At 35.7% G+C, this 25,064-nt stretch overlaps 2 protein-coding genes across 12 annotated transcripts in view; one reads left to right on the plus strand and one right to left on the minus strand.

Moving 5' to 3' along the window:
- RELCH (RAB11 binding and LisH domain, coiled-coil and HEAT repeat containing) overlaps nucleotides 1-10,079 on the minus strand; it is a 118,327-nt gene extending 108,248 nt beyond the window's left edge. For 6 of the 8 annotated variants that reach the window (XR_010836777.1, XR_010836776.1, XM_059039365.2 and 3 more), the window contains exon 1: nucleotides 9,319-10,079. Coding sequence is in view for 6 of the 8 variants with exons in the window: in XM_059039365.2 (XP_058895348.1) it covers nucleotides 9,319-9,838 (520 nt within the window). In the remaining 2 variants the exon portion in view is untranslated. The remainder of the gene's footprint in view (nucleotides 1-9,318) is intronic. The other 2 variants (XM_067014799.1, XM_067014798.1) reach the window with 1 other exon arrangement.
- Nucleotides 10,080-10,287: 208 nt separating this feature from the next.
- PIGN (phosphatidylinositol glycan anchor biosynthesis class N) overlaps nucleotides 10,288-25,064 on the plus strand; it is a 110,578-nt gene continuing 95,801 nt past the window's right edge. Inside the window, exons 1-5 of one of the 4 annotated variants that reach the window (XM_059039368.2) lie at nucleotides 10,288-10,471; nucleotides 12,380-12,530; nucleotides 20,291-20,539; nucleotides 22,816-22,937; nucleotides 23,765-23,863. In XM_059039368.2, coding sequence (XP_058895351.1) covers nucleotides 20,319-20,539; nucleotides 22,816-22,937; nucleotides 23,765-23,863 — 442 coding nt within the window. In that variant the 5' untranslated portion in view covers nucleotides 10,288-10,471; nucleotides 12,380-12,530; nucleotides 20,291-20,318. The remainder of the gene's footprint in view (nucleotides 10,472-12,379; nucleotides 12,531-20,290; nucleotides 20,540-22,815; nucleotides 22,938-23,764; nucleotides 23,864-25,064) is intronic. The other 3 variants (XM_059039372.2, XM_059039370.2, XM_067014661.1) reach the window with 3 other exon arrangements.

A 25,064-nucleotide genomic window follows, 5' to 3' on the forward strand; every position in this document is an offset into this window, starting at 1 on the left:
ATTACCTATTTTTATCCTTTGCCTATTTTTCATTAGGTTATTTTTCCTTCTCTTAATTTATAGGCATTCTATACAGATTCTAAATTTGAAATACTTTTTGACTGTTATATGTATATGGCAAATATGTACTCCTAGTCTGTGGCTTGTCTTTTACTTTATGTTAGCTTTTTACATACAGGAAGTTTAATTTTGATACAAATATATCAGTCTCTTATTTTAAAGTGTACAATTTTTATGTCTAAGAATCCTTACCTCAAGGTCATAAATATATTTTAATATTTTCTTCCAAAAAAGTTCCATTTCCCACATTTAGTATTTTAATTCATTTGGAGACTTTGTTTTGGTGTGTGTGTATGTATATGGTAGGAGGTAAAGAAATAATTTCCCTCTAGAAGGAGAAAACTTTATTGAATAGCCTACCCTTCCCACATTGATTTGACTCCTTTTCCTATACAAAAGACTCCTTGAGCTTGTTTCTGGTCTGTAATCTCTTTCTTACTTCACTCTGTCTACCTCTGCTCTTCTTTGCTTTTAAAGTATTTGTTCTGTAGATGGCAACATATATTGATTTTTTAAAACTATTAAGTTCCAACAAAATAAATAAATAAAGGGAAAAAAACCCTTTTCTGGCCATCCGTTAGTTATAAAATTGAGTAAGTAACCACTGTCTAAGAAGAACACAAAAAGAAATTATATTTTAAAATAACTTACATGAATATGATTAAACACATCTGTAAAAATGTAGGTATAATGCCTTTACAGACATAAAATACAATGCATTAACTGTATGGTAGTAGATTTTAATGAACCATTACAAAATCCTAAATCCAATGTTTGCCTTTTCATAATTTATTTTACACTTATACAGACTTACTGCAAATGATAATAAATATTAATTCAGCTGACTCTCACAACAGCTCTGTGAGGTAGGTACTGTTATCCTCATTTTTAGATTAAGAGACTGAGGCACTGAGAGATTAAGTTACTTATGCAAAGTCACAAGGATAAAAAAGTAGCAGAAACAGGATCCAAGCCAGGTAGTCTGACTCCAAACTGTGCTCTTAACTCACTATGCTATACAGCTTTTTCCCTTAAAACGAGCAGACTTCTTTGATCTAATTTATGGTGGCTACTCAAATAGAAATGCTATCAAATTTTCCTGTGAATTTCAAGTACAAATGTTCCCAGTATGTTTTTTAAACGATTATTTTAATTAGGATGCCATATACCCATTAGTCCCATTTAATCCTATAAATTAGTACTAGTAGACATCACCTATCTTTCTCAGTCTTTTATCATCAGCAAATCTGATCTAGTTTTCCCTCATCGCTTCATATATTTTTTCTTATAAAGGAAAGAAGTAACTATAAAATGAGTTTTTGAAGTCCTCTCACATATATACCCTCATGTAAACTTCATTAAAACCCTATAACTAGCAGTGGACAGAAATGCTATTTCTGATTACTATGCTTTACACAGAATAAGAAGGCTCTAAAAGGCTAAGTAATTTACCCAAGGTAACAGAGCTGTAAGTGGCAGAGCAGAACTGAGGATCAGATATCAGTACAAGTTGAGTGGTCTTCAAAAAATAGGCCAAGTTCAAAAGTACAGATGCTATAGACTGGCATAGACCTACTGTTGTTTTATCAGTTACGCATCTTTCCATGGCTACTCTTTTACCAAGCCCATATTTCTCTATTTTATTCATACCGGTGTGAGAGATCTGTCATGTAGCTTGCTATAATCCAAATATATCAGCTCTAGGACAGTCTTCTTGATCCTGTTATAGTTAAGTGTTATCTTTTGGTGACTCTTAGTAAATACCATTGCTGTATTCAATTATATCAGGTATTCATTTCTCAGAAATCTGAAGAATCTATTTTTAAAGTGAATTAGACAATTTACATTCAACTTGTTCAGATTTCCTGGGCAGATGTCCTTAATTTGTAGAAACTATATGCATATGCGGAATTAGAGAGTTATCATGCTCCAGCAAAATGGGGGACAGCAACCACTTTAAAAATTAATTGGAGGGAGGGAGACGCAAGAGGGAAGAGATATGGGGATATATGTATATGTATAACTCATTCACTTGTTATAAAGCAGAAACTAACACACCATTGTAAAGCAATTATACTCCAATAAAGATGTTAAAAAAAATTAATTGCAGGTACACACAATGTTCACTGCAGCACTATTTATAATAGCCAGGACATGGAAGTAACCTAGGACATGAAAGCAACCTAAGCGTCCATCAACAGATGAATGGATAAAGAAGATGTGGCACATATATACAATGGAATATTACTCGGCCATAAAAAGAAATGAAATTGAGTTATTTGTAGTGAGGTGGATGGACCTAGAATCTGTCATACAGAGTGAAGTAAGTCAGAAAGAGAAAAACAAATACCCTATGCTAACACACAGATATGGAATCTAAAAAAAAAAAAAAATTGGTTCTAATGAACCTGGGGCAGGACAGGAATAAAGATGCAGATGTAGAGAATGGACTTGAGGACACAGGGATGGGGAAGGGTAAGCTGTGATGAAGTGAAAGAGTAGCATTGACATATATACGCTACCAAATGTAAAACAGATAGCTAGTGGGAAGCAGCTGCATAGCACAGGGAGATCAGCTCGGTGTTTTGTGACCACCTAGAGGGGTGCGATAGGGAGGGTGGGAGGGAGGGATATGGGGATATATGTATACATATAACTGATTCACTTTGTTACACAGCAGAAACTAACACAACACTGTAAAGCAAATATACTCCAATAAAGATGTTAAAAAAATTAATTGCAGGTACAAATTTCCAATTGTAAGATAAATAAGTCTTGGGGATGGAATGCACAGCATGGTGACCATAGTTAACAAGACTGCTTTGTGTATTTGAAAGTTGCTCAGAGAGTAGATCTTAGGAGTTCTCATACAGGAAAAAAAATTGTAACTTTGTGTGGTGATGGATGTTAACTAAACTTACTGTGGTAATCATTTCACAATATAGACATATATCAAATCATTCTGTTGGACACCTAAAACTAATAAAATGTCATATGACAATTAGATCTCAAAAAAAAGTTAATTGTAATATTGAAACAAACACTCATATGATAAGGGAGTTGAAGTAATCAATCCTAAACTAACGCAAAACCCCCAAAAAATCAACCAAAGAGGAGCTGTGTTCAAAATATGGCCAAACAGCAAAACATAATTCACTTAAGCATCAACAAGTATTTTTTAGTATAAATAATTTAGAAACCACATTTTATCATCAACTCTCACAGTACTTATAGGTAGAAGCCAAGAAAAACAACTACCTGAAAGAAAAAAATAGGCTATTAATATTTAAGACCCTTCTCAATCGATATTTGTAATTTAGATATAAGTAGACCGTATTTTTACATCAAGGTAAGTGTTCTTTTTCAGTTAATCATCCTAAAACCATGGGAGTTAACGGGGTGGGCACAATTAAAAGCCATCATATAAAAACAAATTAACCGAATTTAGTTTTTGACCTAAATATACTAAACAAAATGAAAATTACACTAATCCTGGAACATTTTTTCCAACAAATGTTTTTTAAAAAACAAGCAAAGAAACAGATAAGCATACATTCTGAAGATCATCCCTAAAGTAGAAAGTGTAAGTTTAATTTTTGACAGAAATAAGGCCTGTTTCCCCTGATTAATGCCCCTATCTTGCTTCCTTTTAAACTATGTACCACAATGGCTTTAAACATCATACTGCATTTTAAAATCTCTTTATTAATTGGTGAGCCAGATAATGGTAAGCATGTTCCCAGATGTTTTAAACAAGGCAAAACATAAAATAAACATTATCTTCTCTTTACCCTCACTTTCTTGCCTCTCCATCAAGAACATAAACTCAAGGACATACACTAAACTTCTTCTGGATTCCTACAATCCTTAGTTGATCACAGTTTAATAAATGTATTGATCAATGTAAAATATTGAATACCAACTATACTCGTCACTGTTCTAGGCAATGAAAATATCTGACTAAACTTCCACAAGAATTAATAAGTTTGAAGCTACTGAAAGGCATAGGCAAAAAAATGACAGTCATGTAAGAGATAAATTTAGGAATCTATATGGTCCAGGCAACAGTAGGAAGTCTCATTCAGCTAAAAGCAGTGAACCTAATAAATTTTAGAAATATTCTGTTGATACTCTCTTGTTAGAAGCCAGAGGAAGCACTAAACCCAATTCCAACCTAACAGGGAGGAACTACCATACTTTGTAAAGCAGAAGAGATGGGAACTCTGGAAGATGGTAATCATATAGCACAGGTGATACTAACAAAGGAACAGAGCACAGTGAGATACATACTCTTTCAGAGTTTTGAGAAAAGATAGGCAAGGTAATGAAACAGAAAATTTTAAAAAGGAGAAAGATGACTCAAGAAGTCTGTAGGCTCACAAGTTAAATTGTTAAATTCAATCATAAATGCCTCCTGATAAGCAGCCTTACAAAAATTTGAAAGCATAAGAAATACAGAATAAAAGAAATCCATCATTGAAAGGCATAAGTTATTTGACCACCTACTGTCTCTACAAAGAACTGGCTCATCCTAAGCAATTACAGTCCAATTTTGATTAGAACTCTAAGGCTTAGAGTAGAACCAGCATTCCTCCGGATAAAATACTACAATCTGTTCAGTGCTAATCAATGGCATTGGCACAACTTTTATCTTGCAATCTAATTGGAAAGCAAAACAATTACCAAATTGGCTCAACTGGCAAAAATACAGGGAAAAATATATAATTAATGTGTGTGTATATTCAAGCAAGTAAAACGAAATACAAAAGATCTAATTAGTTTAACAAATGGATCTAGTAGGAACATCACAGTGATGCTGCAACAATTTATCAAACACTGAGACTTCATTAGAGCTCATTTTAAATTCTACTGAAAACATCAAACTTATAAAGCTATAATTCTTTTAATTTTTGAATATTTTATAAATACAGACTACTCTTCTAATCAAGAAAAAAAGATTAAATATAGTATGAAGACTTCTTACAGTATTTTAAAACCACCACTATACTAGTATTAACCGAGGTCAACAGACTTTTGGGTAAACAATTTAGTAAATCTTACAAAATTAAATTGCTTTTAGACATCTTTAAAGAAAACTACTTTTGACTATACATGTATTATTCTGAAGTATTATGAATTTTCAGATCAGACACACATCAATCAAAAAATACATAAAAACAAATAAAAATAATTTAATGTTTTAGATAATCATACTATCAATCTTTATACTGTTTATAATTAACCAAAAAATACTTATTGAGTATTATAAAGTTATGACCCAACTAGCAACAGCTGACATGCTAGAACTGAACATAGAGGACCTTAAAACAGACAGTAGTTTGGTCCTAAAGAAGGATTCATCTTTAGAATCTCTAAAACAGAATTTGTGTGATTAGGAGCTTAGTCAAAATCTTCAAAACATGGTACTAACCACAGTTTTACAGACTTATTTTAGCATTTATCTATTTTCTGACTGTATTAAGACATTTAAATGCACTGATATTTTGACATACACAATGCACTTGCTTTTAAGCTACATTAAAGTTTGTGCTATAAATATCTGTACATTTATAGGAGGAATATTTAAGAAATATTTCTTCTTTTTATGATGCCATCATAGGCCTAAATTTAAAAGCTAAAACTATAAAACTTCTAGAAGAAAATACACAAGAAAATTGTTGCAACCTTAGGATAGGCAAATATTTCTTATTTAGGACACAGAGCATGAATCATTAAGGAAAAAACCCGATTAACTGGACTTGATAAAATTAAAAACCTTTGTTCATAAGACCCATTATTAAAAAATGAAAAGGCAAACCATACTGGGAGAAAAAATTTGCAAAACACATACTTGATAAAGGACTTGGGTCCAGAATATATAAAGAACTATAACTAAATAACAAGCTGGGAACAGACATTTCACAAAAGATACATTAATGGCAATACACACACACACACACACACACACACACGCACACACCCAATGGCAAAAAGCTCAGAAGAAATAGCTGAGCATCACTAGCCCTCAAGAAATGAAAATTAAAACCACAATGAAATACCACAGCACTTTCACTAGAATGAGTTAAATAAAAAGCCTGAAAATACCAAGTGTTTGGGGGATGTATAGAAATTAAAACTCTCATAAACTGGTGATGGAAATTTTAAATGATACAACCATTTTATAAAAACATTTTGACCGTTTCTTACAAATTTAAATATATACTAAGTATATGACCCAGCAATTCTATTCCTCGGTATTACCCAAAAGAAATGAAAACATATGTCCATGCAAAACTTATACAAGAATGTTCATGGCAGCTTTATTCATATAGGCCAAAAATGGAAAAAACACAAATGGCTAACAGATGAATGGATAAACCAAAAAAAGGAATGAATTATTAATACACATAAAAATATTATTTGGATAAATTTCAAAAACATTTTACTGAGCAAAGGAAGCCAGACAGAAAAGACTATATGCTCCGGAACTGCATTTATATGAAATTTTAAAATAGACAAAACTTAACTAAGGAAGTGGTTCGCAATTGGGGAAATTTTGCCTTCCCCTTCCTTGGACAGTGCTGTTGACATTTTTTGATTGTCACGACTTAGGGAATGGGGTCGGGGTGGTTGCTACTGGTACCTAGTAGATAGAGAGGCCAGCGATGCTGTTAAACATTCTAGAATGCAGAGGACACTAACACAACAAAGAATTATCAGGCCCAAAGTTTCGATAGTGCCTAGGCCAAGACTGGAAAATTGTGTTCTACAGTGGTCAGTGATAGTCTTGGGATATTGAATGCAAAGGAAAATGAAGGAGTTCTGGGGACAATAAAAAATGTTTTCTATTTTATTTGTAGTAGTAATTTGCTTTCCAAAACTCATCACACTGTACACTTGAAATGGGCACATTTTATTGTATGCAATTTTACCACAAAGTTGATGGTAAAAATTACAGTGTCTGTCAACTAATATAAAGCTATATAAAACAGTTTAAAATAATTTTTGCTTTTTAAATTATATGGACAGGGGCTTCCCTGGTGGCGCAGTGGTTGAGAATCCTCCTGCCAGTGCAGGGGACACGGGTTCGTGCCCCGGTCCGGGAGGATCCCACATGCCGCGGAGCGGCTGGGCCCGTGAGCCATGGCCGCTGAGCCTGTGCGTCCGGAGCCTGTGCTCCTCAATGGGAGAGGCCACAACAGTGAGAGGCCCACGTACCACCAAAAAAAAAATTATATGGACAGAAAAGACAGAAAAGGCAATTACCACTGGTTGCATTATGGATAATTTTGATTTTTTTTTCCTTGTTGCTCATTTGTTTTGTATTAAGTTGAAAATATATTATCTAAAATATATTACCTAATTATATATTTTTGAGTTATACCCAAAACAAGTCCAATTAACTGAGGATAATAGAAAAGCACAACTGCAGATGAATATTTGATTGTAGTTAAATTTTGATTTTTGATCACAGGACTTAAGTTATTTCAAGAAACTATAAAAATGTATAATGCAAAGGCATTTAGAAGTCAATTTTTACTCTAAAACACCTCTATAATATTTAGTCTAAATTATAAATATATTTGTATACAAAAGGTTTTTAAGAGACATTTTCACTATAAACAGTGATATCACACCATAATAAGATAGGGTGAACAGGATAATAAATTCTTTTAAATTAAATAGAATAAAGTTATGAAGTAAGGAATAACCCATTTCATTATATTTATATAGTAGAAAAACACAGCAGATGCAATTTAATTATGTTCAACAACAGGCCAGGAACTGTACAAACTGTGAGGAATATAAAGATGACCCTCAAGAATTGACTATCTAATGGAGAAAAATGATACTGTTAACAAATCAAATACAAAAAGTTAAAAGCAACGGTTGAGGTTTGAAAATAGTACAATGAAAGAACCAAACAACCAAGCCTGGAGAGTGTGGGAAACATTTACAAAGATGACATTTGAGCTGGGTCTTGAGGAAGTAGTAAGAGCTTATCATGTGAAAATCATTATTAGATAGTTCAAAAATCTGAAACCAAACAAAGAAAGCCAACTACCTAACAATTTTGTTACACTGCTCTTTGTTACATTTTATGGTCTTAAAGGTCAGCAATGAGAAAATCGTTTCCAGAAATGGAATATTATCCTATAATATTGAGCAAGGAAGTTACACCTGCTGAGAAAACTCCGTATTCAAGAGAGAAATATGCTCAGTATTTACCCTGATAGAAAGCGCACTCTTTGCACTTTCACTACATCTAAGTTAGGAAATATAAGTCTCTGGCAGCATTTAAAAGTATAGACAAAAAATAATCAGTTGGGTTACAATTTTAAAATTGTATATTTAACATTTGTTAGTAAATTCCAGTTGGCCTCACATAACACACAAAATCACCTCATACCATTAATAAGGGAAATAATCTAAGATGCCTCTCAAAAGGGTTGGGTACTAGGAATACAGTATATATCCTTGACAGCACGTTTTAAAGCCACAAGAAATGTTTATAAATATATGATGAATGAAGTAAACGACTACTCTATACTGCTAACAATGATTATAACAAGGTAAAAAAGTTAATTCCTAACTTAGGCAGAGAAAAAAGCCTGTGAGGTGGTGAGACCAGCAATACACTGCAGGTAGAACTTGCCTAGCCAGCTCCTTAGACTTCCTGTAATTTTGGAAACCTACTGAAATGGAATTAAATTGAGTTTAAACAGAACAAATTTTATGCAACAGAAAACCTAATTTTTGAGTGAGCAAGTCATCCCAAAGACAAAGGGTCTTCAAGTGGATCTGATTTCGTGGAGAGAAATTTCCTATTCTTTTCTCTCTTGACTTTGAGTCAAATAATTACTGCGAACAATTTAAGGAACACTGTTTCCAGGTAGTGGTGATTCAGGGGATTGGAGAAAACGGAAAAAGGATTAAAGCGATAAACCAAGGTTGCAAGGGAGTCTTCTGGAGTCACGTAATAGCCAGTGAACTAGAAACGCTGGCTATTTAGTAGATCCCGACACCAAGAGTGGAGCCAGGAGCAGGTGCAAGTCTAGCCAAGAGCTGGAGGCAGGCAGGCAGAGAACAGACACTGCCAGATCCTTTTGCTTCCACCGCAAAAGATCACCCCTCGCCCCAACTCTCTAACTAAAATGTTCCTCATACTCAGTACCCGCCCGGAAGTACCCCCTTCCCACAACTACCCCTTGCAATCCCAACAGGCCAGCCGGAGTGACAGGGCTGTTGTTCACTTACTGAGCTGTCCCCCACCCGACGTAGTACTCGGCTCCCGACCTCCTGCGCTTCCAACGCCGGCTGCTCCAGGGATCCCTGGCGCTCCTAACCCCGGCGGGGTCCCGCTCTGCCTCTCGAAGTTGCCGGGATTGGAGAAGTAGTCGCGCAGCCGAGGGAGCTCGCGGCCGCTCTCTAACAGCTCGGTGTGCAGCTCCAGGGCGGTCAGCAAGTATTGATCGCGCAACAACTGAGCCGCGATCGCATCAATTGACAATCGGGCCGGGGTCTCCCCGGTGCCCCCCAGTGTCACCGCAGCCGCCGACGCCTCCCCAGGGAGCCCTGGTCTTGCACTGCTCCCTAAGGCCACGGGATCCTGGGGCGATAGCGAGTCCGCAGAGCCAGGATCTAGGCCGACCCCGGAACTCAGCCGAAGTCCTGCCCGCCGCTCGTCGGTCGCTGAAACCTCGTCGTCGTCCTCGTCCGAATCGCTGAGGAATGGATTCACGCCGCCGCCACCACCTCCAGGCGCCATTGCCGCCATCTTATACTGTCAGGAGCGTGGGCGCCTCCCTGTCTGGCTCTGACAGGCCTCAGCCTGAATCCCCACTAAGCCTCAGCGGGCACTGGGCACCTCCAGGGCCCCGGATTGGCCACGTCCCGCCTCCTCACTTGGAGACCAGGCCCAGGCTCGGAGGCAAACGGTCTGGAAGAAACACCACCCGCTGCCTCAGCCGCAGCTGCAGCAGCAGCCCGGCTCTGCAGGCGTCTTCCTGGTCCCCAGTCTCGCGAGAAATGGCGCGTGCCGTGCCTCCCTCCCCGCCCCAGCCCCGCCCCAGCCCCGCCCGTTCTCCCCACTAATGAGCAAAGATAGAAGGTCCCGCTCCCCGCTCAAAGATAAAATCCCGCCCTCACCCCTTTTTGATTGGTCGAGTGAGGTAGGGGGCGGGGACTGAAGTTACGGAGGGCTGACCCAAGAATTATCGCGAGAGCAGCTTCTGGTCAGGTAAGTGTCAGGGGCGTTCCGTGGTTGAGAAGCGGTTTTGACGGTGGCTTAGGAACATTCTCTTGGATGTCCTTTCGGGAACAGAGGGGAACTCTGACCTCGAGCTGGGTCCCGCCTTCGCGGTGAGGAGGCCCCCATTCCTGAGATCAGGCCTGACCTGTATAAGCCCAGGTAAATCCGGGACTAGTGGGGGAGAGGTGCGGTGGCCCCGAAAGTGGCCTCACGCCCGCCGCCGAGCTACTTCACTTTTCCTTAGCACGTTTCACTTTTTCTGCTGTGTGCCGCCAATTGATGACATTTTCTCCGCACGTGTAGCAGGTGCCCAGGGCAGGGGCTGTAGTCAGAATGTGGCTTCCTTTTTCTTCCTTGCCTTCCCAGCCGTGTGTCCGTTTGCCCTGGAGGCCTGGGAGAGCGCCTTCTCGCCACCGAGTTAGTAGTGATAGGGCAGGATGCCATAGGGTTGGGTGTGGGAGATGGATAGAGTAAATGGAAAATGGAACTCAGAGGTTTGGATTTGCGTGGGTCAGAGAATACCCTGATAGCCTCGACTTCAATAGCAAACTGTTAGGATCTCAGGATTTAATACAGGGACGCTTCAAAATATCAAATGCAGTCCCTCAGTGGAGGGAAAAGTAAACTTAATCCTAGAGACGTTCAATGAGCCGGTCAAGTCAACTCCATCAATAAGTATTCAAAGGAACTAAAGTCAGTTCTCTTTTGTCCAAAGCCATTCTTTCTCCGCTATGCCTTGCAACATTTCTGACGTGTACAGTTAGACTGGAGTCAAGATACTGACCGTGGAACTGAGAAATTGTTTTCAAACTTGGCTGCTTTTGACAGTTTTGATATCCTTTATCAAATGTTAGCACAGTATACTAAGTTTGGACAGTATACAAAGTATACAGTGTACTGTATACTTTGGACAGTATATATATATTGGACAGTATACAAAAATGTTAGCACAGTATACAAAGTTTGCCACTTTTGCACTTTTAGATTTCCCTGTCATTCTGCATAGGTTCTTCCTTTAAGCACCAAAATAGAGGTGGCAATAATTATGTTATCAGGTAAGTTATGTTACATTGAAGCAGTGAAGTATCTCCTTTAGGTCTGTGGAAAAATAAAAATATAGCGTTCTTATACAGCCTTAGGTCAGGTTATTGGTTTACATGTAAATGTATGCCACCAGTTAAATGTCGGCTTTAATTTCAGTTTACCCAGGCTCAGTAAACTAAAATTTTCATTTGAATGAGGCTTTGGGTTTTTCGTTTTGTTTTTGGTAGAAGTTGTTTTTGATGTTATTAATACCAAGAATTCAAAGTATTTTTTATAGAACATTAGCTCCTAATGTTTGAATTCTAAATTTTTGTGTGTGTGAGCCATATATTGAAGAAAAGCATGGAAAAAAAAATCCTGGATCTTAGAAAAATAGTATCAAACTAGTCAATGCTGTTACATATTTCTTAGCCAAAAGGATTGCTGCTTCTTATTGAGTTTGCCAGAGAGACTGAAAATGGAACCAATTTCTGGAATGGAGGAATGGAAGGGATTAGGGAATGGCATGGAAAGGGCATGATTAGAAATGGGTTGTTTGTATAGTACAATATTTCCATCTCTGTAACGGGGAATTTTAGAAATCTTTTGTATTTAGGGTCCCTGCACTTAGGGTCTTCCCTTAGACGATTGTGCTTATTAGGTTGAAGAGCCTAAAGTTTATATCCCAGTTCTGCCGATTATTTACTGTGAGACTTTTAAATAGTTACTTGACTTCTGTCAGCCCTCATCTGTCGAGGGGATGCTGAAAGTATATAGAATTAGGAATGTGCTTGTCACCGTACCTGGTACCTAGTACACAATAAATGTTATAGTCAGTTCTCAATTAATGTAATACTAGTATATGGAGAACATTTGACAGACTTTTAAAAATAAAGCAAAACAAACCCGTTGTCTATTGTTCAGTAGCTACAGCCAGAAAAAGCAATTAAGGTAGTAGGCCCCAAAGGGAATATCTTTAATTTAAGGTCTGATTTCTAAAATGAAAGTTGAAAATATCAGTAGATTTAAAATATGTTTCCTCAGAGAGTTGTAAGAAGTTGGGTGTAGAAGTCTTTCCATGATTGGCTTCCTATAACACGTCTGTAGTTTCCTGATTCTACTTCGTATCCTATAATCATGGACTTGTTTATGTGACCTTCCAAGCCCATAACAAACCAACTGGCCAGTCTTCTCAGTAAGTACTTTTCTCTTCCGCGATACATAGAGGTTTACTTACTAATTAAAAATGTTTAAGAAATAGCACATACTAGAATATTAATAATTGCTGATCTCTACTTTTAATAATTTGCTTTTAATATTGTTGAGAAATTTTCTTTCTACTTAGCAAGATCTGCATTAATTTGGTCTTTACAACTAATGTTTCACTGAATAATATGGATAGTCATTGAAGTTTGTATCTTAGTGATGAAAATATAAAAGATCGCTTTTTTCCAGGCACTTAAATCATTTTCGTGTTTAAAAAATTATTTTTTGCTTTAGTAGTCTTAAAATAACCACAAGTAATATTTTAAATGCAAGTTTTTCATTGACTTAAAGTTTTATAAGTATCTAATTTTTTATACATTCTAATTTTTTAAGATTGTTTTTCATTATGTGGTAAACATCCCACAGATATAAGCTAAATAACTTTTATTGATACGGTTATGTGTATTTTAAAATTTTTAGTAATTATTCATTTATTTTGGTGGTTTCCAAATGATTCATCCATGACAAAGTTTTCTTTTTCACTAAATCTGAATAAAAAGTGATTTTTTAAAAACAGAAATATTAAGTAATAATATTGCTTAATTACATGTGCTTAGCAATAATAAAATAAGTAGTATGTGAAGAATGATATTTTGGAATCACCGAAATTTTATGTATAGTAAATGACTTAAACATAAAAGTTGTTGTGGTTGTTTTAAAGTATCCTGAATCTTCACAGTTCATGCGTATGTTCTGGAGGAGGAATAAATAGAGAAACTAGGCAGCCTCTAGTGGCTATCGTGCATATTACATTTACCTTTGAAATGATAATTGTAAGTCATTTATTATTAGTCCTTAGAAAGTGCCCAGGACTGTGATGAGTGCTGGAGAAAGCCTGTCTTGCTGTCCTGGAATCAGCTTTAAATGATAGAGACAGACATTACTACAAATAGTCAGAGTCATAGCCATATAATTGTAAACTGAAGTAAAGGTTTTGGCTTCTGATTTGGACTGCATAGTCCCTGAGGAAGTGATGCTTGAGAGTGCAAGGTAGGGACTTGACTAGGATCCCACTGTCACTATATAACAGAGCTAGATTTTTATGTTGGCTGTTACAGCTTCAGGGTCAAAGTTCTCAAACACAATTTTTGTTTCACTACTTCAATAAGGTTTTGGGTAGTGGAAAATTTGTATTATCCTTTAACACATAAACTTTTATACTTTATATAGAAGAGTTGTATAATAGCAATGGAGAAAAGAAAGAACATAAGTCCAGGGAGTTATTTGTAAATACAAATGAAAGTGAGAAGTGGTATACATATTTCCTTATTTATAAGCATGAAAAGGAAAGTACTCAGGTTTCCATGGTAAAGAGGAGTATTTAAATCAGTGTGAGCTTCTATACATCTGGATATATACAGTATGTACTTTAGTTGTAAATAGAGTTTAAGATCTAACTGAAATGAATTAAGTACTTGAAAAATGACTTACTTTGCATAACTAAATATGATACCTGATAGATGGGGTCCTGAGCTAGAGGACAGAAAAAAGGATAAGTGAATAGAATATTATGAATAATTTTGGAATAATAAATTTGACAATTTGGATGAAATGGACAAATGGACAACTTAAAAGATACAACTACCAAAACTCACTCAACAAGTAGTAAATAATCGTAACATCTCTCAGTATATGAAGAATTTATAGTTAAAAATCTTCCAACAAAGAAAACTCTGAGCCATTGGTTTCATTGGTGAATTCTGTTACACAAGAAAGGAAGAAATAATATAAATTCTACACAGACTCTTCCAAAAAATAAAAGAGGTAACAGCACTTCCCAATGCATTGTCTGATACCAAAACCAGAGAAAAAAGAAAATTATAATCTAATATCTCTAATAAATATTACTTTAAAATGCTAAATAGTATTTCAGGAAATAAAATCCAATAGTATATGGAAAGGATAATACTTAATGATCATGTGGGGTTTATTCTGGGAGTGCAAGCTTGGTTTAACGTTTGAAATTCAATCAGCGTAATTCACCACATTGGGAGACTAAAAGAGAAAAACCAAATGATCATGATCATCTCAATAGATGCAACAAAAGCATTTGACAAAATCCATCATTCATTCACATATACTCTACCAAGCATAAAGTGGATAGCTAGTAGGAAGCAGCCTCGTAGCACAGGGAGATCAGCTAGGTGGTTTGTGAACCTCTAGAGGGATGGGATAGGGAGGGTAGGAGGGAGGGAGACGCAGGAGGGAAGAGAAATGGGAACATATGTATATGTATAACTGATTCACTTTGTTATAAAGCAGAAACTAACACACCATTGTAAAGCAATTATACTCCGATAAAGATGTTTTAAAAAAAAAACCTCTTTTCATATTGAGAGTAAAAGGGAACTTCTTTAACTTAAGAAAGAGAATCTACAAAACCTGGAAAACTGACAGCTTTCACCCTAAGACTGGATACAAGGCAAGGATTTCTGTTGTTACGACACCTATTCAACATTATACTAGAGGTCCTAGACAGTACAACAAGCATGAGATATAAATAAAAAAGTATAGATTGCTAAGAAGTCCTTTTTTCACAGGTGACATAATTATCTCTTTAGAAAATCAAGAGGTACCTACATAAAGGCTACTATAACTAATAATTTTTCAATGTTGCAGGATACAAAGTGAATGTATAAAAATCAGTGGTAATTTAAGAACTAACAAGGGGAAATTGAAATTAAAAATACCATTTACAATAATATCAAAAAATGAAATATGTAGGGATGAATCACAGTGGCATGAGGAAACTCTTGAGGGTTATGGGTATGTTCACTATCTTGACTGTGATTATTATACACTTTAAACATATACAGCTTATTATAGGCCGATTATGCCTCAATATAAAAATTTAAAAAGCTATAAAAATTCTATAAAGAATATTATTGGGACACTTCAAAACTTTGGAGTATAGATGGTAGATTAGATAAAAATACTGACGTTGAGTGTACTGAAGTTGATAACTCTGCTGTAGGTATATATGGGAGTATCATTATTCTCAGGAAATAAACACTGAAGTATTCAGGGGTAAAGGGCCATAGTGTATACAACTTTATCTTCACATGGTTCAGAAACAATATTATATGACACACACATCCCCCAAACCTCCCACCCGCACACATGGGAGGGGTAAGTTAAAGAGGTGAGGCAGGGGCCAGAGAGGCAAGAGGGAGAAAATGATAAAGCAAGTGGGAAAAATGTTAACGTAAGATGTATATGGCTAAGGGGTGTGTGAATGTTCACACCACTATTGCAGTTTTTCTCTGAATTTGGAATTGTTTGAAAATAAAAGTGTTAAAAATCTATACTAAAGTGTTGTCATTTACAAAAATTCCTCAGGTGGGACACAAAATACAATCGCCAAAAGAAAATTAATTGAATTAATCAGAATTTAAAAGTACTGCTATTTGAAAAACACTTTAAAAAGTGAAGAGGGAAAATAAAGAGGATTTTAAAAAGTTCATTAACTGCATGAGAAGTTGCTCGATGTTATTGGTCATCAGGGAAGGGTAAATTAAAACCACAATAGTTTACCACTACACTCCCACTAACTCACTGTAATTGAATATACTCAAGAGTGGGGGAAAACATTATAACAATATATAAGAAATTATAAAGCACATTATACTTACTATAAAAGTAAATTCTAAAATGACATTTATAGCCAAATTACAGATTGTCAATAAAATAAAGTTTTAAAACACTTAAAGACATTGCTTGTAGGTGTATTAAACAGTTTGGAAAAAGTTTGGCAGTTCTTTTTATACGTTTAAACATCTGCTTACCATTTAACCCAGCAATTCTAATTCTGCATATTTGTTCAAGAGAAATGAAAGCATATATTCACAGAGTCATTTACTGTTCATAGAAGCTTTATTTGTAATAGCCCAGAACTGGAAACAATTCACATATCCATCAGGAGGTGAATAGGTAAACAATCTGTAGTATATCCATACAATGGTTCCTTCTCGGTATTAAAAAGGAACAAACAACTGAATCACAGCCGTGCATGAATCTCAAAAATGTAATGCTGAATGAAAGCAGATACAATAAATACATACTGCATGATTCCATCTCAGTGACACTTTCGAATTCTAAAAATTAATCTTGCATCACAGAAGGCAGTGATTGCTTATGGTCAGAGCTGTGGGGACAGGGTTTGACTGCAGAGGGACATGGGGGAACTTCTTGGAATTATAAAAATATTCTATATCTTGATTCTGGTGGTTGGTTATATGAGTGTATATATTGGTCAAAACTTATAAAATGTAAAATGTCCATTTTTGTATATAAATTATACTTTAATAAAGTTGATTGAAAAATTAAAAAATAGATGCCATTCATTAAAGTGCATCAGAAAAAATTTAGTAAGACTATTGACCTTAGAATAATTAACTCTGAATAACTGGAATGTATTATAACAAGAACCCTTATACTCAAAAGAAAAACAATTGTATGAACTAGTGGTAATTTTTATTTAATATGCATATATTAAATAAATGGTTAAAAGCATATATTAGTAGGTAATTTTTTGGATCTGAAAGAATTATCACAGGACTCCTTGTTAGCTTTGAAAAGTGGGCTAATAGATATTGTATTTTTGCATACATCTTTTGATTGCCTAATATCCCACATATCTTCAGAGCCTTTCCTTGCTTTGGCTGTGTTCTTCGCCTTGTTCTTTGTGGTCCTACTAAAACATGTGGTCATGCGTATTCAACACGGACATGTGGTCCATGTCTATTCACCTTTCAAATTCTGTTGCTGAGCAAAATACTTGCAAAATAGTAGGTTTTGAATAAACGTTGTTGAAGTAGGATTCATTTTAGCCAAAATTACTTCGCCATTCATTTTAATAAGTTCCTTAAAAAGCATTGATTGAGCGCCTACTTTCTCAGTAGGTAGGACATAACAGTGGTGAACAAGATATCAATCTGTGTCCTTATGGGGCTTATATTCTAGCGGAAGAGAATCACTAAGTAAATTTCAACAATAAATACAGAGTGTGTCATTGTTTAAATCAGGGAAAATGAGGAAAGGGTCTACTTTAGGGTGGTGTAGAAACCTTGAGGAGGCGACATTTGAGAAGATGGTGTGAAAAATAAGGAGCCCGGCATGGGAAGAGCCAGCTGAAGAGCCCAGAGATAGTTCACTTGGAACTGAGCGGTTTCCCTGGATGCAAGACTTCCAGTGCCCAAAGGGTGGAGGGGGGTGTCCCAGGCACAACAGGGTGGTCCAGCTGCTCCACTGTGCTCTAGGCTCCAGCTCTTCTTGCTTTCACAAGGATTTTTAACTCCTGCAGTTACTCTACCTTTCTGTTGCAGCATTAATTTCTTTCTACATTTGAAATCATTCCTCAGCACACAGATCTAGTGTCTCGTAGCTGAGGAAAACCCTCTATTGGCCATACATCAATTTTCATTTAAGAAAAGAACTTTTCTTGAGACTTAGCATTCTCCCGAAGAGCTGTACTCATCCCACTGTCTTTCCCTCCCTGACCTCCCATTTACTTCCGAGCAAGCACGTTCATGGGGCTTACCTCTCACTACTCTGTTGAAATTCCTCAGTAAGGTTAACAAGGACTTCAGTTTGCTGCCCTGCTCTTACTCCAGTGTTTAAGTTTATCTGATAAAGTTGACCACACCCTCCTCTCTTGAAACACTGATATTAATAATAATTTCCATGTTTGAAATCTTGTCCTTTAGAATATTCTACTTAATGTCTCCTTTTTAATTCATCACATTTAGTTTGTTGTACTGTGTGTATTTGAAGTTATGACTTTTTCTTCAGGAGGGCTTGTGAGATAAGCAAGAGAAATATACATTGCAAGTGTTTACTTTATCATTAGGAGAATCAGTAGTCAGCTGAAACACTTATTTCCATATATAGCATATCAAAGGCCTTAAAGATGTTCATAGCCTTTGATTCAGTGACTGTACTTATAGGCAGTATCTCTAAGCACAATGTGAAATGTCTAAAAAATTAACATAAAAATTATATATAAATTTAGATTAATCACATCGATACTTTTAATAGTAAAAACCTGCTTAACAATATGGGGGTGATCAGGAAGATTAAAATGCACCCATAGAATAGAGTCATGGTAATGGTAAATGATGTGTAGGAAAAGGTGGTTGTTTTTTTTAAATAACAGAAATGTTAATGTATAATAAAGGAAAATATCTATATAAAATTGTGAGCCTCTATAAAAATGTAGATAGGATAAAAATTGTAAGAAACTGTGAACAGATTTTTCTTCAGGTAGTAGAATTGTAGGCAATTTTTCTATATTTCCAAACTTACCACAGTGATTTTATTTTTATAATCAGATTGCTATTATTAAGATGGGAGTTGCTATGTAGTCAAAGCTCATAGGGAAAATACATATTTATTCTGAGAGTGTTGCCTTAGATTGCAGAATAGCATCTACTCAGTAAGGGACTTTCATAGTTTGTGGAATATTTCTGATATTTAGTTGACTCTTGATTCTCCCAAGAAAAAAGTGGTCCATAATTTGACCATTTTCTCTATTTTATTTTATTATTTTATTATATGCTTGACTTTGATAAGGTTTTTTCCTCAGTGTTTCAGTTTTTTTGCAGGATATTTTGCCACCCTTTCCTTTCATAATGTACTTCTTCAGGCCAGGAAGAATAAGATATATCTGTAATTAAATTAACTCATCTTTAGTGTTTTTCAGCCAAGCATCACTATGCGTAACTAATGCAGTTACATTACAAGGACAAGTTAGAGTACTTTGCTGTTATTTGTAATCTGGATAGAGATTCACCAACAAAAGCAAATTGTAGACTGGCTTGAAAAGCACTCCCATGGACTCCCATTGATTCAGGCAGTTAATGGTATACTTTAAATGTATTGTTTAAATGTTTCACATTGCGTAGTTTTCCTTCCCTGAGTATTTGTAAGCTTATCAGATTTGTGACTGTGTCACTTTGGTGTAGTTCCCCAGCACACAATTATGCGCTTAATAAGTGCACAGAACATTTTTACTGAATGAATGAATGTAACCTTCTGCTTTTTTGTATTGGTTCAGGGAACTAAAATAAAGTGTTCCCTTAATGAGTGTAAATCTTCTGAAGCAAAGATGAAATTTAACTACTTTTTCCTTCCCCTACTAAATGGACAAAATGCATGTTGTCTGCTCAACTTGGTGATAGTCAAGAGAAGCGAAAACTGTCCTGAGCTGATAACCAAAAGTCAAAAAAAAACAAAAAAAGAAGCACAAATAGTTAAATAATGTTAAATTCTGAGAATATCAATGGTTGTCACATGGGTAACCAAGACGACCATGAGTTATATTTTCTGTTTTATACAGGATTTGATTTGAATGAAACCTAACTCATTTTAGGACTCATTTAATTCTTTGGTTTTTGATCCTATGTTAGTTTTTATGAGCTTAGTATGCATTTAAGTTTATTATAAATAGTTTATTGGTGCTAATTACTTATGATACTTGAACTTTTCTTTTTGCTTGAGTGTACTTTATCATATATTTTATTTCTGTATTATCTCATTATTAAATAATGCTTGTTACCATCATAAATGAAGGTGAAACTGTGTTATGTAATATTTTAAAATATTCAATCTATATGTAGTCATCAAAATAAGTGAAAATATATATGATTGCACTAAGGCTTACCCAAATTTAATTTTGTTCACTCTTTTCAGTTTTTCTTGAAGATTAGTTACACGGGATATGCTGCTGTATATTATTTTGGGATTGCTCATACATTTGGTGTTCTTCGCCTCCATCTTTGACATTTATTTTACATCTCCTTTGGTTCATGGAATGACTCCTCAGTTTACGCCATTGCCTCCCCCAGCGAAAAGATTAGTGCTGTTTGTTGCTGATGGCCTGCGAGCAGATAAACTTTACGAATTAGATGAAAATGGAAATCCTAGGGCACCATTTATTAGGTAAGCATGTCAACTGGTACAAAGACATCTCTGGAAAATGTTATGCTAATACTGTTTATCTCATGTTGGGTAGAGGAGTGATGATGAGAAGGAGAATAGGGCACATATACATTGGCCTTTGCCATAGAGATTAGCAAGTTTATTTCCTTCTAGGAGTTATTTCTCTTATTCTGGAAGTTGATATCAGGTGAATCGAAATGAATGACCTTAGCTGCTTGGCCTAACTTGTCCTAAGTTCTGAAACCTGGCTTACAACTCACTATATTGTCCTTTTCTTATTAATGACAAGCATAAATATTAGTGAATTACCAATTAACAAAGGTGTTTAACTAGAAAATATAGACTTCAACTCAAAATACATCTTCTATAAAATATATAAAGCCCTTCCAAGTCTATATCACTACATAATGTAATTTTGGATTCTATTAAGTGGCTTTGAAAAGAAGTGTTTAATTTTGGGGGCTTAGGGGACTCCTGCAATCAACTGTTCTTTTTCTGATTCATAGCAAGCCCCTCAAAAGCCCTTCCTAATGCTGTTGTAGAGAGATTAAAACTCAAATTCAAGGGGAAATTTATGTAAAATCATCTATCTTTCTCCTGCCCCTGTCATGATTTCTTTCTATCTCTTTACCCTATTTCAATTTTCTTTATAGTACTACTTAGCATGTGCAACTTCCACTAAGGCTGGGACTTTGTTTTATGTAACACTTTATCTCTAGTTCCTAGAACATATAGGCAATTAATAAATATTTGTTGACTGCTAGAAGAATGAATGAACCTGAATTCTATGTTGAATTTCCAGGAATAAATTTATGGTGCCTCAAAGAAATGCATAATATACTAAAGTATGCAAATAAATGAGCAACTCAGGGCAATAGGAAAATATGAGTAGGAAAATAAGATCAAGCCTGGGTTAAGTTCAGTACACAAAAATGTGTAACATAAATTTCTATGACTAGTTTAAAAATTGGGGTGATATATTTGGTTTAATTTCTTAGTTGTCAGAGAAAGGAGAGAAATATAGTTCATTGCAAAATTAATAAGATATAAAATATACTGGTTGTTAAGGCAAAGGCAAGGCTTTCTGGTACCACTTGCTTCTCCTTGGGGTGTTACATAGAGGGCGAAGGGCTCACAGTTGATGTGCCTTGTGTTGTATGCCATTCTAGCTTCTTCTAAACCTTTTTTTTTTTTGAAAGGTTTTATTTGTTCCTCACTGTTTTTTAAAAAATATGATCTGGGGCTTCCCTGGTGGCGCAGTGGTTGAGAATCCGCCTGCCGATGCAGGAGACACGGGTTCGTTCCCTGGTCCGGGAAGATCCTACATGTCGCGGAGCAACTAAGCCCGTGAGCCATGGCCGCTAGGCCTGCGCGTCCGGAGCCTGTGCTCCGCAACGGGAGAGGCCACACAGTGAGAGGCCCGCATACCGCAAAAAAAAAAAAAAAAAAAAGTAAAAAATATGATCTGATCAAAATGTTTTCAACAGAAGTATCCACATTTCTTTATACCTTCCTCTCTCTGTTTGGGTTCAGTTTCCATTATATAACTGAAGAAGTTAAAAAATATTTCTCCCTCAGCAGGTGGTTCAATGGTTTTTTAAGCCTTTTACTTTTTATGTATATATTTGACCAAAGTTGGTTTTATTATGAGAAGTATCTAAACCAGCACTTTTAGATACTTTTCTACAGAACATTTTGAGAGGTGAAAGTTTATCTTGAGTTGTTACCAATGAATTAGTGTTTTATAACTTGTTGCTCTGCTGGCCTTTCACCTGCAACAGCATTACTGATAGTTTTGCATTTTCCCCCAAATTTTGCAAATCACTTTAGACAAGTTAGACAACTTAAAGAATGTTAATACATTTTAGCAAAAGAAATTTTGGCCTGTTTTAATCTCAAATTTAGGAAGATAATTTAACCACCATCACACCTAATAAAATATAACATTGACAAAATACTATTGTGTATATCAATGATTTCTTACGTAACATACCATTTCAATACTTTGTGGCTTTAAACAATAATGGTGTATTTTGTCTTGTGATCCTGTACAGTGGTTGAGTGGTTCTTTGTCTCACCTGGGCTTTCTTGTGCTACTGAATCCAGCTGGTGGGAGGGATAGTACTGGGCTCAAGTGGGATCAGAAGGATTTCTTTCCTTCTTAAATTTTGACTCACTCTTTTGACTGGATTCCTTAAGTAATCTTATTTTTCTGAAGCCTTAACAGAGCATTTGATCATAGTCTATGTTAACTATTCATCTGTAATGTCTTTTAGGAATATCATAATGCATGAAGGCAGCTGGGGGATATCTCACACACGTGTGCCAACTGAATCTCGGCCAGGCCATGTAGCCCTGATAGCAGGGTTTTATGAAGACGTCAGTGCAGTTGCCAGAGGTATTGTCTATTTAGATGATTTTATCACATGAAAAATTTATTGCAAAAATATTGCTTCTTTAATACTGAATCATGACACAAAGTGAAGTATGTTTTGAGATACTTTTTCTTTTGCCCATGCTGTGTGGCATGTGGGATCTTAGTTCCCTGACCAGGGACCGAACCTATGCCCCCTACAGTGGAAGCATGGAGTCTTAACCACTGGACCACCAGGGAAGTCCCTGTTTTGAGATGATTTTTTTTTTTTTGGCGGTACGTGGGCCTCTCACTGTTGTGGCCTCTCCCGTTGCGGAGCACAGGCTCCGGACGCGCAGGCTCAGCGGCCATGGCTCACGGGCCCAGCCGCTCCGCGGCATGTGGGATCCTCCCGGACCGGGGCACAAACCCGTGTCCCCTGCATCGGCAGGCGGACTCTCAACCACTGCGCCACCAGTGAAGCCCTTGAGATGCTTTTGACAAGTATTTTAGCATGCCTAACTCACATAAACACACACTGGGATTGACTCAAGAATTAAGCTTTAGCTTTTTATCATCCTGTGCTATTGATAGAATATGATTGGATGGATTCATGGATTTCCTAGATCTTAACACTCGAAAGGTCAAAAGTGATTCTATATTTTAGTAAGAAGTAAATGATCTATTGTAAGCTTTTAAAAAAAAATTGTAATATAATACATGTAACAAAATCTGTTATTAGTTTTGCATTTGTTCTGCAATTAATCCTCATTGTTATTATTTGAAAAATATTTCTTTAGGGGATATACTAATATTTCATCATGTATATATTACTTTTGTCATTGTTTGCTTTTTTTCTCAATTACCTGAAGGATGGAAGGAAAATCCTGTAGAATTTGATTCTCTTATTAATGAAACCAGGCACACATGGTGCTGGGGGAGCCCAGACATCTTGGCTATGTTTGCCAAAGGTAAAAGTCATTGATTATATTTCCTCAGCTACTAAATAGGCAATAAATCAATATGGTAATTTAAAATATATACTATGTTTTATTGATTTTGAAATACATGTTTTTACATATTTAACACCTCTGAAATAAGGGTGTATATTACAATAGCTAGACATGTCAGTTTGATTTTTTTCCTTCTTAGTTGTACTTGAAATGTTGAATTATACAGTTTTTAGTACCTTGGATTCAATGAAATGGTATATGACTCTTAACCTCTAACAGCTTTTTAATCTTGGGCAAGTTAGATAACTTCTCTGAATTTCAGTGTTCTTTTCTGTAAAATGTGATAATAATAATAATTTCTATCTTCTAGGTTTGTTTTGGGGATTAAATAATTCATGTGAAACATTTAGCAAAATGCTTATTATGATGATGATAACTCCTCATTATGATGATGATGTGGATGTCTGGTTCATTTTACTTTGATAGATTATTACTAAGAAGTTAGTGGATAGTCACATAAACATTTAAATGTTAAAATTTATATTTGTAACTTCTATTTGCATATATTCAGGGTCATGCCATTTGGATTTGTTGTATTTGTTGTATTTCTGTGCATGAATCTGCAAGTATTAGAACATCTCTTGATTAGAAAATTCATTTACATTATTTTCTAAAATCAGTTGGATTCCATTTGAATTTTATGTCATTAAATGCTTTTTAGGGAGAGCATTATGATCATTTCACCTAATGAGAAGGTTTACACTTAGTCAAGAATATAATAAAATAATTGTAATTACTAAAGATTATTATATGTCTCAAAAGCAAAACAGATATTCAGAATTTTCTGTATGATAGTCACAGAACATTATTGTGTAGAGCAGGTCAAAAAACTCATACCGCTTGCCATTTATATACTCCCTTCTTTGGAAAGCAGTTAAGCTTTTGGGGAGACTGGTGGTGGTGAGGATGGATTAAGTTGCTAGGGCTACCAAACTTACCTCCCTACTTCTGACTACAGTTGATAGGACAGGAAGCCTGGATTGGAGATAATCGAATAAGAATGTTCCATTTCTTATGGCAACCCACAGACCCACTCAGATCTTTACTTAGAATGTGGGAAGTAGAATGGCTGAACAGTAGAATAGTATCATTAGAGCTAAGCTGATATTATAAGAGATTTGTCATCATTTTGTTATATCTCTTACTTATGAGCTGTAAG

This window comes from Kogia breviceps, chromosome 15 (genome assembly GCF_026419965.1).
Source record: "Kogia breviceps isolate mKogBre1 chromosome 15, mKogBre1 haplotype 1, whole genome shotgun sequence".
Taxonomy (NCBI): Eukaryota; Metazoa; Chordata; class Mammalia; order Artiodactyla; family Physeteridae; genus Kogia; species Kogia breviceps.